Raw genomic sequence first — 13,654 nt, 5'->3', positions numbered from 1 at the left:
AAGTTAAATTGATTATTTATAATAAATAAGAGTTATTTTTCTTAAAATATCCTTACTAATCAAGTTTATTGACTAAAAATATTATTATTAGAAAAATTATCTTAAAAAAAAATGAATAAATATGAGACGACATGGATTGAGGTTTTATATTTAGAATCAAAATAAAAATCAAACGAGATCTTATATTAAAAGTAGGAGATAATATATTATAATATACTGAAATTTATTGGGAAAAAACCACTATTGGAATTTGGAAAGCTTACTCATAAGACGTCCAACCTCAGCACAAGGGATCAGATCAAAAACAAAATTTATGGTTTCTATACATCTTTTTACCATTCAAATTTCTCTACTTCTTGGTTTTTTTTTTTTTGCCAACTTTTACAATTCAAATTTCAAACATCTATGCTTCAATTATGGGTTATTTTTGTCAACTTAAAAATTTATTTTTATCATTGGACCACCTGTATCTTTTTCTTTACAATATTTCCATTTCAAAATCAAATTTCCCAACCTCCCTTTCAAATTTCCACTAATGTATATAAATGGAAAAATAGTTACATATAATAACAATTATTGTTATATTATATATTTTATATTATTTAAAATGTGCGCAAAATGAAGAATTTCCCTGCATTTGCTATATGAGAGTGCCAAGTATATCTATTTTTATTGCAGCATCTTCCTATTTATACTATTTCTATAGCGTAATAAATACATGCATACATGTTTCAACAAAAATAAAAGTAGTTTTTGAATACTTCCTTTTAACAGGAAGAACGTTCGTAATAAAAATTTAGCGTCTATTGTAACAAAGTTACTATATATTCTTAGAAATAATAATCATCTAGTCAACGTAAATGAAATTTCATGTATTTCCATAAACACATGTAGGGAAACGCAGAAAGAGTAGTTCCCCAAAGATCACATTATATTCGTAAGATTATGACGTGAATGACATCCCAAAATGGTCGGGTTTGCCACTAGCAGGGTGCGAGCATTGGAAGCTATAAGCCTCCACTTCTTCACAGGTATGCATCACCCACACACAGGACTTGGACTTGCACAGGAGTAGTATATCCCAATTATATTTGCAAGGACTGTTAAACGTCGAACAAGGGCAACCCATTGACTCAGGAGAACGTAGAATTAGCTATATACGGGAGAGGCATTCAACAAGCACTTATATGAAGATAGCATAGACGGGTAAACATACAGGACCATAATATCATTAAAACTTGCCCTATTGGTGTTCCAAAATTAGCAAATATATATATGTATATATATAACACATTAGGCAGGCGACAAGCCCCACTGGTTGGGCATCGAGGTCACGCCCAAGATAACTGTCTTCCTCCCCCTTTTTGGCTGGAAGTCAGATTGGTTAAATCATAATCCTAGTGGTTCCTTCCCATAAACTTGGTCGTAACTTTCACCTATCTACATCATCACCCAATTCCAGACGATGTGCACCGGAAAACATACAGCTATATGCTGGTTACACTGCCACTTAAGCCAATCCCAGACATTAAATACCAGAACCACAATTACGTACCACATCATAGGTGCAGCAGGGTTCTTAGAAACCACGATACACAAAAAAAGTAAGTAGTGTACCTACACTTACTGCTAAACTCCGTCTGTTATGTGTATTGGCAAAAGTCTAGCCTACGAACGGTCTGAGCTCACAAAATTTCTTATCTCATCCATGACCGTAGAGAAATGCTCATTATTTGGCAACAAGTAAAATCCAATTGTGGCCTGCTCCAGGAATAGCAACTTCACATCTTGCCCAGCTTTCTCAAGCCCTTTCGCGTAAGCCACCTGCCAGTCCTGAACAAGATCCAACCCAGCTACCACAACAAGGCTCTTTGGAAAGGCAATCCCTTCAAGATTTTTGCCCTTAGGACCAAATGGGTTACATGCCGGATGGTCTCTATCTTCCCCTTCCGGCAGAAAAGCTCTCCAATACCAGTCCCGATCTTTGATTGTAACAAAATATTTTCCATCTAGACGCTTTTCAGACTCAGATCTTTCTTTCCCACCAAACAATGGGTTGAGCAGTATGTTTCCCAATACTTCCATTCCAGATTCCACGGCTCTCATGGCAACATGGTGGACGATGTTCCCGCCGGAGCTATCCCCCACGAGGTATATGTGAACTTTCTGGTCCTTCCTACTCTGAAGCCATGATCTAGAACTAACCCATTTGAGAGCTGCCCACCCATCATCGTATGCACAAGGATACCTGTTTTCAGGTGCACGCCTATAGTTCACTGAGACAACAACAGCCTTGCAAATGCCCACCAGTCGGCGACATAGAGTATCATATATCGCGCTATTGGCAGAGGAATGGGCAAAGCTTCCACCGTGAAAGAATATGATGACAGGTAGAACCTCGGCTGTCACAGGCTTCTCAAGGTCAACAATATTCACACGAGTCTCTTCTCCTTCAGCAGGTCGATAAATTCGACTGAGGAGATTGGTTTCACGGTCAACAATAACATCAAAGGAGAAAACCCCATCGACAGTGTTGGCATTGGCTGGAACTTTCCGGTCAAGAAACTCCGCCAGGTGCCGGTTGAAAGTGCCATCAGGACGACGGAGGAGATTGTAGGCCAACTTAAAATTGGAGATGAGAACCCACATATTTAGCGGCACCACCATCTACAGGAAAACAGAATAGAAGATCACCTCAAGAAGAAAACTAGGGATAGCCACATTTTTGGGGGCAAAAAAAAAAAAAAACCTACTACGGCTGCTTTTAACAGGGTAATTTACAAACCCTAGAAACACCAGAAATCAGCAAAAGACGCTCCACGGTGTGGAAACGATAACACCAAAAATCGGAAAATAATGATGAAGACGAACCTTTAATTGAATAGATCAAGGGTAAAACCGTAGCGTCTATAATGGACCAAGGAGAAAAACGCTAAACATATTGATCTTCAAATTAATCCAATCAAAACCCTCCATAAGGTTTAGAACTATTACGCAATTAGACCACGCAACTTCTCCTCCTGAACCCCCTTGAACACGCACACACGGGCCGATGGATCCTCTCATCAATTCAACCATCAGAATCACAAGAACAAGGCACAAATGCAAGAGTGATATTTGTATGTAACACAAAAAAACTCCCTTATGAAATAATAAGAATCGAACCCCAACAGAGGAAAAAGCTCAAGTACCAAAATACCAAATTCCCACCGCAGGCGGTGTACAAGCTACCGATATTCCGTTATCAATCAAAATAATATATCAGGAGGCACCCCCTCCCTACCCCAGGGGAAGCCAGACTCTCTGCTAAACTTTCTGTCAACGGAAAAAAAGGCCTCAGACAGACGAAAAGCAACGAGAATCCGCATCGCCTAACCAACTGGAGATAGAGTTGGAAGAGCAAAAAGCGCAAACGGACGAAAGGAACAGGGACAGAATGGAAAGGAGAAAAAAGGTCACGGAGCATACCTTGGACTCGTTGAGGTTAACTTCATCACTCCGAGCCATGAGAAGACAGAGCGTCGAATCAGTGGCAACAGATCGCGGAAGAGATAACAGAAGTCACAGAGCTTCAGTTATTGGGAAAGGGAAGAAGCCCATCCAAAATCGCAATTTGGCAGCGTGTTTGGGAGTAAGATCCCAAGGCTTCATCAACCAATGGTATGGGAAGAGAAGAGAGCCAAATATGGTGGAGATCACTCAATAAGCTTGATTAATGTCAGAGATCAGAGGCATCGAAACAGAGGAGAGAGCGCCTGAGAGAGAGGACAAGCGAAGGATAAGAAGATGGGCGCACTGTAGAAAATGCGTCCAGACAAATGCTAAAGTGCAACATGAGTGACGGAGGGCCAGCGAGCGAGGCGACAAAGAGCGGCAGAAATAGAACTGTTGCGGGGACCCACGACCCCCCACCCAGACAAATTGATTTTAATTTTCCTTTTCCGTTTTGGTTGTTAATACTCCCTCCGTTTCTTATTATAAAAGACATTTGATGTTTATGACATGTTCTTATATATAAGAGACACTTAAAAGTTGTCTCTATTTTTTTGTGTTGATTTTCTATTTTACCCATATTTATTATCTCCAACTCACACTCTCTCCCCCTCTCACTTCTTTTTGTTTTAATAATTTAATTGTTCTCTCTCATGCTCTCTCTCCTTATTAATGAGGATATTTTTGGAAAAAAATTATACTTTTTGCACATTAATTGTTTTTAACTAATTTTAACTATTTTTTTTATCAACGTACTTGGATTTTTTATCTCTTATAATAAGAAACAGAGGAGTATTATTTTGTATTTGCTTCCAAAAACAAAAGGGAAGATTTGGGATGGGGGACTGCTCTTCGTATCCAACGGAACGGAGGCGACAGAATGCTTCCGTTGGTGCGTGCGGGCTGTGGCACGTGACAGCACCTCAGGCTCCCCCGCCCCTCCAAACGAACATCGCGTTTTTGGGAATTAATTAATAATTCCATATCCTCCCTTCCCTGTGCCTGTGGTATAAATTTTGTCCGTTAAATTTGATGTCATGAGTAACAACCATGAATGCTTCTTCTTTTGTGCATCTCCTCCCCGACATTCAAGTTGCAAATATCACATCCGATGTGTGCATTATTATATGCGACTGCTTCTGAGGAAATATTTTGATTTTATGTGTTTCTGGGGGAGCTAGGGATCATTTGCAAGCACTGTCCATTAAATAGAATATAAAGTGAAAAATAATGCTCTCCCCCAAGGACTGGGTGGGGGCAAAGAGAGGGAGGGGGGTGAGGTCGACAGACAAAGGACTGCAAACGGGGGCCCCCCATAATTATGGAACCCCACATCCCTATTTGGAAGGATTAGCGTGAGGTTAACATGTAGTCACCCCTTTTGTCTTTTCCTCATTGCCCTCCCCCCACCTTTCCTTCCCCATACCATTCCTTTTGACTCCTTATCTTTTTTTTTTCCCCCTTTTTTTATTAGTTCGCTCTTACGTTTAATTTAGAGTTAAAATGTATTTAGTATTTTAAAATATTTTTTTTATCTTGGTGTTGAATGTAAAAAAACATTTTATGATATTAGAAGTACTTAAAAAATATTTTAAAATGCTACATATATAAAAAATACTTTTTAATATTAATTATATTTAAAATATATATTTCAAATTACTGATTGTATCCGGAAAAATGTTTTGAAGTGCCAGTCAACCTCAACCCTTTAATTTAATTATTGGTGTGTTTTACTTATTTAATCGTTTTAAAACCAAGCCACTTTAATCATGTGTGTGATGTGAATCAGACTTCAAACCCCATTTTAATAAATGCAAGCCCAGCTTTTCATTTGTTCTCATTTATTATCTTTTACCACTCTTGTCTTCCCGCTGCCGCTCTCACCCCCGCTCAAGAACCAGTTAGATGAGCATCATAAGTTAATCAGATCTGAACCTTTCATATCTTATTTGGATGGTTCAGATTTGATTTTTTTTTATTTTTATTTATTCAAAATAATTATTTTAATATGTATAAAATCTAAAATAGTGATGATCTCTTAACTATCATTCTTTCAAAAAATAATTTATTCTATTTAAAAATAATTAATTAAAGATTTTAAATCTGAACCGTTTAAATAAGACATAAATGTTTCAGATCTGATGAGCTTACAGTGCTCGTCAAATGGATGAGCATCAAACCTGATTCCGCAAGAACCATCACTCCTCTTGTTCCGTGGATCATAGTTCACCACATCATCCCCTTCTTTTTTTAATCTCTTTTGTCATCTCTCTCCCCTGTGACTCTCTGTCTCATGCTATCCTAATCATAAAGCTTATTACTCGTACATATCACGACATTTTATTAAAGCTGAATATATCCATACATAATAGGGAAAATTATCACCGATGCTAAAAAAATTTAATTACCATAAAATCTATTCATAATTAAGGAGTAAATAATAACAAATTTCAGAATAAGAATAACAACAGATTCACGCTAATAACTTGTCATTAGAGTATCACTGCAAAACAAACATATTGAAACAAATAATAGCATTCTATGAGATGATGTTTAGATAAAAACAAAATCATAATTTTAAAAATATTTTTATAATATACAAAATAAATAAATAAAAGAGTTTGTTTTTATTTTTAAAAAAAATATCGATTATGTTGAACAGGTTCTGGAGTGGCGGACGAAATACTTTTCTGGCAGTATTATCTCCGTTAAATGTTGGCACTTGGCACCAATGCCATCAACGTCACGGTAACCATCATTATCAAAAGGCGTTGCCACTTGTTAGCCAACAACTCGCCAACTGGTCCGGAAAAAAAAAAAAAAAAAAAAAAAGCGCCAACGACTCGCCAGGACGCACAAACTTCTTTCCCATCTTTGAGCCATGGGGGCTCATTGTTGATGATGTTTGAATCCCCATCCACACTATTTCACTAAATTTTCAATATACATTAAAGTTAACTACTTCATAAATACTGATTAGCAGAAAGCTTAACTAATCAGTGTTGCATAATTAAACTCTGCTGCCTTCCAATTAAATTAATTCAGATGGATTTATTTATTTTCCATTAATCAATAAGGGTATTTACATTAAAAAAAAAGTATATCATCTAATAATATAAATATCATGGAATGCAACTCTTAATCATGGGTCACGAAAACTCTCCACCTAGTGAGAGATACAAAAGCAAGTCCCAGACTTTTTTTGGGAAAAAAAAATTATACAATGAAGGAAAAGATCCAGGACAAAAAAAAATCATTGAAGATGATATTTAAGTCATGATGAGGGCCGGTAGGCATAATTTGGATGGGGCTGAGGATTGATGCCAACCTGCCGCCAGACTTGTCGCCCGCCAAGCAAAAACTTTCATTATGGCCTACTGACCCAACCCATTGAAACCCAACAGAGGGTGAAGCCGGCATGCTGGCCTGTCCTGAGTATTTCTTTTTGTTTTTTCTAAACAAATTTCGAGGAACGGGATGGGCAACAATAAGGTGTGATACGAACCATGGGATGAAGACGCCATCGTCAGCTTCGCCGGTGGACAAATTTGAAGACCAAGAGTCCAAGACAGAAGACGGAAGCTTCAGAGGATCCAGGGAGAATGGACATGGCGGACGACGGACAATGAACTTGGATACTGGACAAACAAGGCTGTCGGGAGTACTAGTTTATATATTGGGGATTTGGGGGATTATCCCCACTCCAAACGGGAAAAAAAAAAAATCAGAGGATGGTCCTGGAAGGTTTGCGCAACGAATCACCTTTTTGTTCATTTAGCTTATTCTTGTTAACAAGTAAATGTGCATTTCTCTCCCATTCAGCATGCCCCCTTGCTCTCAATGTTTTTACCCGAACTTCAGTTTTTGCTGTCTACTCAACTTAGTTCCCCTGCCCTGATTATGATACATAGCTCCAAATTAGAATGTGGTACAATGGCTGCACTCTGGGTTTGGCAAAGGAAGCAAATATGAGTGATCATGGGAATTTTTAAGTAATCTCTTCACACACACACACACACACACGTGTGTGTGTGTATATATATATATATATGTCTTTTCTTTTCGAAGAGCAAGCCCAGGATCCTGCTCCACCAGTGCATTGCTTTTGCTTTCTGCATATCTTCTTTGTTTTGTTCCGTTTCTCATCACAGTCTTCTCTTTCAAAACTCACCATCTATTGTAAAAGAGTGCGGCATCATAGAAAGATGCCACTTGTTCACTGATATGGACAGGAATATATAGCACAAGAACCTTTACCTTCCAATTCCACCATGCGATGCTCTATTCTTCACTGTTTCTATGGTTGCCTGCTTTTAGAATGACTTGATCAATAAACGAACCTTTTAATATTAAATCACAGCCAAGTCCCAGATATGTTAAGAGTGTAATGTGAACAAGGAGAATTCCAAATCAGAAGAGGGAACATTTAAGAAGTGCAAGAATGGTAAAATATGCTGCGACTACTGATGCATGTTGCAGATTTGCACAGCGTTTTAAATCGAACGTTTAAAGCAAGAAGAAGGGGGTGCAGATATCTAAAATCTGTATCGATCCTGGGTATTTGAGTTAGAATCTGTATGAACGTATTTAATATAAAATCTCGTTTTATTTTTATTTTAGTTTTAAATATAAAATCTCAATTTATTTTGTCTTTAATATTTTTTTTCTTCAAGACAGTCTTTCTAATAACACTAATTCTAGTTAATAAATTTGATTAGTAAATATATTTTAAGAAAAACAATATTTATTTATTATAAATAACTAATTTAATTTATTTTTTTAATCTATTTAAATTAATCAACTAGTTTTTATATTTAAGACCAGAAGTAGTTCATGCACAAGGATAGGATGTTCTAACAAAAACCTATATAGGATATACGAAGACAGCCAGAGCCGAGCATATATCAAACTTGAAAAGGACCACCGGACATTAATTTTGGGGGTGTTTGGTTGAGTCAGTAAGTGTTTTTTTAAGAAATGATTTCACCACAAAGAACCAAGAAAAAACGTCTTAATATTCACGTAGGTTTATCGTGTTTACGGCGGAAATCCTGCTCCCCTGTACAAATGATTAGCTTCTCCCTGATTTGGCTACTTCTAGGTTTCCCGAAGCCAAGAGGAAATTTTGTGTGTTTACCCAGCCTACCTAATGAATAATGATGGATAAAACCCTCAGTTGGGAATAAAAACAAAACGATGATGAGGAAAAGTGATGGAGAAGATTCTCAGGCGTGAGTACATGACATCTAAAAATAGAAGACAGTTGGTGATAATTTGTCGGGGTTTTTTTTTTAAAAAAGATGAAAAGAGTAACAACTAACAATTAAGGGAAATGCTGAGTGATTTTTTTGACCTTGAAGGAAATGTTGTCGATGCTCTTCATAATGTATAGAAGCTACTTATTATCTACAAATAGTAATGAACATCATTTATTGTTTGGGCTTCTTTATAAAATTATATCCGCGTACTTATTATCACTATACAAATCATTCACAAATGCTATCTCCGGTCCTAATTATAAAAGCTAATTGACTAATTTGAGGAGATTAAGAAAAGAAGTTAAGTTAGTTATTTGTCATAAATATGTGTTGTCTTTCCTAAAATATCCTTGCTAGTTAAGTGTATTAGTTACATTTATCATTGTTAGAAGAACTATCTTGAAAAAAATGTATAAATATTAGAGACAAAGTGGATTGGAGTCATATATTTAGAATCAAAATAAAAATCAGACAAGTCGTATATTTCTATAGGAAACATAGCTATAAATATATTTTTGGGGTAGTTTATTGAAGACTAAAAAATGTAACTTCGGTTAAACTCAATATGACTGAGTTGAAAGAATTTGCTAAAAAATGGTCTTTAACTAAGTTTGATAAACCAATCCGATAATACATCAATATTAATTATAAAGAGACTCTAATTTTTTTTTTAATAAGATCAAAAATTCAAACTTCCTAAATTAAAAAAAACAAAGCGTGAGAGTTTAGGCCAAATATATGGTAAAAGATTATTTATCATGATTAGAAAATACCACCGTAAATATATAATTATAATTACTACCTTGAATTTAATGAATTTTTTGCCAACTTGAGTTTAATAAAGTTAAGAAATGTTAGTCTGCACTCTGCACTCACTAATTATAAGGAAAATTCCAAAAAGCAACACTACCGTAAATAAGTGTTAAAATTATTATTGCATACTATTTAGCTGTTATTAGTTTTTTTTTTTTTTTTAACTTCACTGTAATTTTTCCCTAAATGTATGTGCAACTTCAAGTGTTAAAAATTTTTCCCGCTGGCCCTACCCTGCAACCCGCGTGTGAAGTAAATAATCGCGCTGATCTGCTGGTCCTGGTGCATAAATTTCATTTCCTTTACCTGCTTTGGATTCTTGGAAATTGATTGAATCATGGGTGTTGCCATTTGAAAACTATCTGGAGCTCGAAATCGCGCAGTCATTTCAGGCATCGGAGGAGTCTGCGATGGAGGTAGAGTGGATTTTGCTATGCCATGGGATGGTGACTCTGGCACTGGTGGTCTCCTTACTCTGCGGTCAATGGCCCATCTTCCAGGGCACCATCGTCGAACGGCTACACTACTTCCTTACGTTCGGCGCCTACGATTACTTCCTGTACGCTCTTCTTCCCACAAATCCTCTCTACTTCATCCTTTCTTTTACTGTATGCACCGCAATTCCCGTTTCATTTCAGGCGTTTCGTTCGGGCAGTTTTTTGCTCTAAGTGTACGGATGCGATTCTTTCTGTGGAATATTACTGCTGCAATCGGCCCAATCCAATCCTGCAGGTTTCCTCAATCAATATAAGTATTTGCTATGCATTTGTATGATGTAAAATAAGGAATGATTCAGTTCTTAATAGTTGCTCTATATGAAAGTTGGAAAGGGGACTAACCCACTGATTACACCAGAGTTTTAGTTTTAGGTGCTTCGTAACTGTATTCATTAAGCTTTTAGCGAGGCTGCTACTTCGCTCAGAGAACCTTTTTCTGATCTTTGTTAGTTATCTAAACATATTTCTTTTAATTGCAGATCCTATATCTTGTGATAATCAGCATAACATATTATTTAATCGTAAAGTTTTCCTTTCCCTATATTCCTAGCTACTATTTAAGTGGAATTCACAGGTATTGTGTGACATAGCTGATATATTTACCCTTTTGCTGCTCTGATTTTCATAGCACCATTTTGTCATGAATTTTGCTAGATGATATATGCCCTTTTAGGTACGCAAGCTTGCTGGCAGTTGCGGTTGGAGTTCTGCTCTTTCTATTGACCAGCTTTTCTGATCCAGGAATAATAAACGTTGGCAATGTTTCTCAGCATCTTTCTTCCTACCCATATGATAATATGATTTATTCAGAGAAAGAGTGTCCAACGTGCAAAATTCCAAAGTGAGTTCGTCACTAGTGTAAAATTTTCGTCAAATGTTCCATTTCAGTTTATTTGTAAACTTGTCTTAAATCTTCATGCAGACCTGCTAGGTCCAAGCACTGCAGCATTTGTGACCGTTGTGTGGCACGCTTTGACCATCACTGTGGATGGATGGTTCATAATCTAACAGTGCTCTCCCTTTTATATGATTGTTATGTGGTTTTGATTTAAAATCATTACCCATTTTTCTTTGGGTTGCGCTTATGAGAATAATTTTCCTTTCAGAACAATTGCATTGGGGAGAGAAATACTCGGTATTTCATGGCTTTTCTTTTCTGGTGAGTGCTACTGTGGTGTGGTTAACGGTGCTTACCCCTATATGCGTGTGATACTATGTGCTTCAACTAGCTTTGCTGCTTAACCTGTGTATTGATTGATCTGTGTTTTGATCTTCCTATCTATGTATATACTTTGATACTAGTTGAAGACATCAAAAGTTTTTGGGAAAAAAACAAAATCCTTGAAATAATATTTGCAAATGAAAAAAGTATATTCTACGTATAAAAAGTGTTCTAAAATATTCCTACTAAAGGTAGGATATCACTCCTACCATGCTTATCCCAAAACCACCTAAAACCGCATAGTGGAATACCTGTAAATAGTGATCAAGTGTAATAGAAATTTGCAGAAGAATTATACATAATTGTTATTGACCTCCCATGAATTCTTTACATCCCATATGTGACCTTCTTTTCCACAGGAAACGTAAGACAAATTGATTTAAGAAGACCATGCTAAATCGCCAAGGAATGTCATTTATGGTGATTATTGAACTACGGTTCCCCCCCCCCCTCCCCAAAAAAAAAATTGTGATTCAACTGTAGGGTATGGAGTAGCAAGCGAGAGAAATCCTCCAAAACCAATCTTTTCTTTCAACATAAGCTTTTTGTTTGACATTCAATATTTATGTCAATTCCTCACTGTTTCTGGTCTAAAGTACTATACCGGAAAATACATGCTTGTTTCAAAATGTCCTAACCCCAAGCCTTCCCATATACTGATTTTGATGATGACTTTACATCTCCACCATGAAAGAAAACGTACTAATTGAAATATCTAAGCTCATTTTTTAATATGTAAGATAGGAAAGAATTAGGAAAGAGAAGGAAATGAGAGAGAGAGAGAGAGAAGAAGGAGACGAGAGACTTGGCTGGGATATACTGCGGTAGCCTGGCATGCTTATAATTATTATGTCTAACCATAAAAAGATATTGAACTCCCATGTTAGAGTTTGTAGGAAAAACACTTGCACGCAAGATGATTTATTTCTGGGGCACTTCTCATTCAGTCGCTTGGTTGATTATTGTTTCACATTCGGTGTGCAATAAGTCATTCCTTTTCTTTCTCCTGTTCAGTCTTATTACGTGATTCTTTAATTATCTTGCAGGCATTTCCTACTATGCCTGTATGGAACAGTTGCCATTGGTCTGATTGTTGCGGGGAAACTACAAGAACTGAGAATTGTACATATTCTAACAGGTAATATTGAAGCAGTTGTAAGATTTTTCTAAGTTGATTTTTATACTAATGCTGAGAACTCTCTCCTTACCACGATGGTCTAGTTTATTATGGAGTGGAGAAATCTTTTCTGGGTTTAGCTCCTCATATTGCACAGGTGAGGGATTTGTTCTTCTATCCTTTATTTCATGCTTCCTACTGTTTCTACTTGCTAGAGTGGGGATTTCCGCCTTATCATGATCTTGTATTCTAATGCTCTCTCTGTTTTCATGATGAAGTGGTTGCTGGGATCCTACGACACTCAAATACTTATTATGGTGTTCCTCTCTATCGTCGGAATGCTACTGTTTGGTTTTTTTGGTTACCATGCAAAGCTCTGCCTCAGCAACACTACCACTAACGAGGTCCTTTCTCTGATCTTGCAATAATTGGTACATGTATTTATTTGTTTCACATTGTCATGATCTCTTTTTGCCAACACACTTACTGTTGCCTTGGTTTTTTTTCCTCTTCATGACCAGGTGCATTAAATTATTTCTTAGAACTCGTATTTTTTTCTCTCACATCTACAAGGCACTCACGTTCAAATATTTTTCTATAAAGATATTTCTTTATTTTTTTGGTTCATAGGTTGAATGACACTCAGCTTCCTTTTATGCTCACAATGAAGCTTAAATTAAATTAAATTACTGGTTCATTGTGTTGGATTCCAGACCTTTAAATGGCAAGAGTGCATTAGTCGGCAGAGGAAGCTAAATGAAGCAGATTCCTGTGATGCATTCCCAAGAGCAAGTACGAGTGGTACGAGCAAATGGGAAGCCTTTTTCCGAAGATCATCTCCTGATGAAGTGGATGTTCCGAAGAATAATATTTATGACAGAGGATTCATTCACAATGTGCAGGAAGTTATTTTCCCCCATTCTACAAGACGGTCATTTATTGGAACTAAATCCAAGCCTGGCTAAGACGTAATCGATCTTAACATGCGTCTTGTGACACATTAAATTATTAAAATTCTTATTCGCTTGTAGTTATAGATTTATAATTGTCCCGAAGGTTGTAGTATTTATGTATGAGTAATAAATTCTTGGTAAAATTTTGTAATGTTAAATTAGTAAAAGCATAACTTACAGTAGCCGTATGACATCTCAACTGTCATTAATATTTAGCCCATTTTGATTTGATTATTTGTCAGTATATCCTTTATCCATTTTTTGCCCTTTTAAATCTTTTAATGAGCTACAAATTTTCTTCT

General features: G+C 36.6%; 2 protein-coding genes across 5 annotated transcripts; one reads left to right on the top strand and one right to left on the bottom strand.

The window, feature by feature from the left end:
• Nucleotides 1–875: 875 nt before the first annotated feature.
• On the bottom strand, nucleotides 876–3,821 carry LOC114728086 (gibberellin receptor GID1C). 2 transcript variants are annotated; one of them, XM_028914912.1, is made up of 2 exons: nucleotides 3,469–3,821; nucleotides 876–2,667 (listed from the first exon to the last, which is right to left on the bottom strand). In XM_028914912.1, exons 1-2 carry the CDS (start codon nucleotides 3,505–3,507, stop codon nucleotides 1,669–1,671), a joined length of 1,038 nt encoding a protein of 345 aa, XP_028770745.1. In that variant the 5' UTR covers nucleotides 3,508–3,821; the 3' UTR covers nucleotides 876–1,668. The 2 variants fall into 2 exon arrangements, with proteins under 2 accessions (XP_028770745.1, XP_028770746.1); XM_028914913.1 differs by lacking the exon at nucleotides 3,469–3,821 and adding an exon at nucleotides 2,872–3,448.
• A 6,010-nt stretch (nucleotides 3,822–9,831) lies between these two features.
• Nucleotides 9,832–13,596, top strand: LOC114728085 (probable protein S-acyltransferase 17). Of its 3 annotated transcripts, none has more exons than XM_028914910.1 (10): nucleotides 9,832–10,122; nucleotides 10,202–10,295; nucleotides 10,540–10,634; nucleotides 10,734–10,901; nucleotides 10,983–11,070; nucleotides 11,167–11,219; nucleotides 12,329–12,420; nucleotides 12,504–12,556; nucleotides 12,678–12,830; nucleotides 13,113–13,194. In XM_028914910.1, exons 1-9 carry the CDS (start codon nucleotides 9,974–9,976, stop codon nucleotides 12,825–12,827), a joined length of 942 nt encoding a protein of 313 aa, XP_028770743.1. In that variant the 5' UTR covers nucleotides 9,832–9,973; the 3' UTR covers nucleotides 12,828–12,830; nucleotides 13,113–13,194. The 3 variants fall into 3 exon arrangements, with proteins under 3 accessions (XP_028770743.1, XP_028770741.1, XP_028770742.1); XM_028914908.1 differs by having other exon boundaries at nucleotides 9,838–10,122; nucleotides 12,678–12,803; nucleotides 13,113–13,596; XM_028914909.1 differs by having other exon boundaries at nucleotides 9,839–10,122; nucleotides 10,983–11,055; nucleotides 12,678–12,803; nucleotides 13,113–13,596.
• The last annotated feature ends 58 nt before the right edge of the window (nucleotides 13,597–13,654 follow it).

The sequence above is a fragment of the Neltuma alba genome, unplaced genomic scaffold (assembly GCF_004799145.2).
Source record: "Neltuma alba isolate B1F8T4 unplaced genomic scaffold, ASM479914v2 tig00012520_pilon, whole genome shotgun sequence".
Classification (NCBI taxonomy): domain Eukaryota; kingdom Viridiplantae; phylum Streptophyta; class Magnoliopsida; order Fabales; family Fabaceae; genus Neltuma; species Neltuma alba.
Note: the sequence above shows the minus strand (reverse complement) of the source record. Positions and strands in the feature narration are given on the sequence as shown.